Below are 2,134 nucleotides of genomic sequence, written 5' to 3' on the forward strand. Positions count from 1 at the left end.
TGTGAGACGGGCTCAGGTGACGTGATCATGATGGCCCGAGTAGCCATGGCCTGAGGTCACAAGAGTGAAGGTAGAGAATGACTGGCTGGAAGAATCTTTGGGGTCCTTTGACACATGATGTGTTCCTTGCCATAAGTCACACCCCGTCCTGGACCCACTTAGATTCCAACAGAAAGAAATTCACAAAAACTTTATAAACTTCAAGTTAGAAATAATTTCTTAATCTCACTCCGTCTGCTCCACCCGCTCCTCCCTTGTACACACACCCCACCAGTGTAACCCCACAGCCAGGGCAGGGTGTTGGGGGCAGCCGGGCGGAGAGAGAACCTTACCCAGATGGGCCACTTTCTGTCTCCATCTGCATTCTATGTCCTGGGAGCTGATATTCAAACTGGCCAGACTCCTGGAACCCTCAGGAATTCCCAACAGCACATGGGAGGGTGGGGGATGCACAGACATTTCTTTTTAACCTTTCCCACCTATGGCCCTGTGGGCGGGGCTGGGGGATGCGCTGTGGTCTGGGGGAACAGAGGCACGTCTGTCTGTTCATAGAACTGTCTAACTTCAGTGGCCGCAAAGGACAGAACCCAGGCCTGGACATGTGGTCCCCCAAAGCTGTGCACCTTGAGGAACCCAGACGCACGTGGGGACCGGGTGGCAGATTTGAGGTTTTCCCTCATTCACTTTTCCCTCTTGTCTGAATGTCGGACTTTCATGTTATCATTACTATCACACCCCACTCTAACAGTAGGTCCAGTACTGCAATGTGCCCGTTCTTAGCTGTGTAATTTGGGCAAGAATCTTAACTTCCCTGTGCCTCAGTTTCCTCATCTGTAAACAGAGAAAATCACTGTCTCATAGGGCTGCTGTGAGCTTTAAATGAGTCAAAATGTGTAAAGTACTTAGAAGGGTTCCTGACCTATTTTAATACTTGGTGTTTTCTATTACTGTTACTAAACACCTGCAAACCCAACACACACACACAGATACACAGACACACACACACAGGAGTGAATTCAAGTTCATCTCATCTGAATTGGGACAGTTTTTTTGAGGGAGGGAAAGACATAGCTTCGGGGCTGACAGTGTGGAACCGCGCTTACCCCATCTCGTCCACGGCCTCCTCATCCCGAGACGCCCACTGGCCGGTCACACTGTGACTATGGCGTCGTCCCACGCAGTGGTGGAAAGAATGCCGCAGGCTGCCCCGGGGATAAAGGACCGGCCTGCAACCTCAGGCTTCCATTTCTCTCCAGGCATCGAGATGAAGTTTAAGAACAGGCTGTTTCCTCTGATCGTGTGCCCAGCCTGGATCCCCGAGCTGAACTCAGTGGAGCATGGAGAGGAAGGTAAGGAGGTTCACCTGAGCCCACAGAGGGGCTGGGACACTGGGAGTTGCTCACCTGGAGGGGATGGCGGGTCCCCAAGAAAGCCTCGCCTTTGGCTCTCGCTGCTGCCTGCTGCTCCGGGAGCTGCCCTGTGCAGGGGAAGCGGCTCACCCCTTCACGGCCTGACTCTGCTGAGCATCCGTGGTAGGGTGCCAGCAGCAAGGGCTGTGGGGTTTTTGGTAGTTGTTCTCTAACCTGGCTACACGTTACAATCGCTCATGGGGGTAAGGGTAGGTGGGGGCAGATCTTGGGTGCTTTTTTTAAAAATGCTGGGACTTAGCTCTTAGAGATCTGATTTTACTGAGTTGAAAGCCTCTACTTTAGGGAAAAGAGCACTCTGGTTGTAGGATCAAGAGACCTGGGGTTGAGTCCTGGCTCTTTTATTAGCTGTGTGGCATTGGACAAATTAACCTCTCTGGACCTTAATGTTTTTATCCATATAAGGATGTGAGACCTGGTTCAGCCTCACTCAGGTTGCTGTAAAGCTTGATAGGAGCTGTGTGTGAAAGGGTTTTCTGAGCTGCGAAGGGAATCGCTGTTATTCTGAGCGTGTGTTCCCAGGTATCTCCTTTGGAGCCTCCTGCCCCCTGAGCTGTGTGGAAAAGACCCTGCTGGATGCAGTTGCCCAGCTTCCTACTTACAAAACAGAGGTGTTCAGAGGCGTCCTGGAGCAGCTGCGCTGGTTTGCTGGGAAGCAGGTCAAGTCTGTGGCCGTGAGTCTCTGTTCAGGGGCCCGTAACGCCCAG

The 2,134-nt window shown here is 52.2% G+C and overlaps 1 protein-coding gene across 1 annotated transcript; it reads left to right on the forward strand.

Annotated features, from left to right (window-relative positions):
• Positions 1–1,147: 1,147 nt before the first annotated feature.
• Positions 1,148–2,128, forward strand: LOC124231896 (xanthine dehydrogenase/oxidase-like; the record flags this gene model as incomplete). The annotated part of the gene is made up of 2 exons (XM_046648907.1): positions 1,148–1,349; positions 1,950–2,128. Coding segments are annotated over exons 1-2 (366 nt in total), but the record flags the coding sequence as incomplete, so codon positions are not given.
• Between the last annotated feature and the right edge of the window lie 6 nt (positions 2,129–2,134).

This window comes from Equus quagga, unplaced genomic scaffold (genome assembly GCF_021613505.1).
Source record: "Equus quagga isolate Etosha38 unplaced genomic scaffold, UCLA_HA_Equagga_1.0 HiC_scaffold_11211_RagTag, whole genome shotgun sequence".
NCBI classification, from domain to species: Eukaryota; Metazoa; Chordata; class Mammalia; order Perissodactyla; family Equidae; genus Equus; species Equus quagga.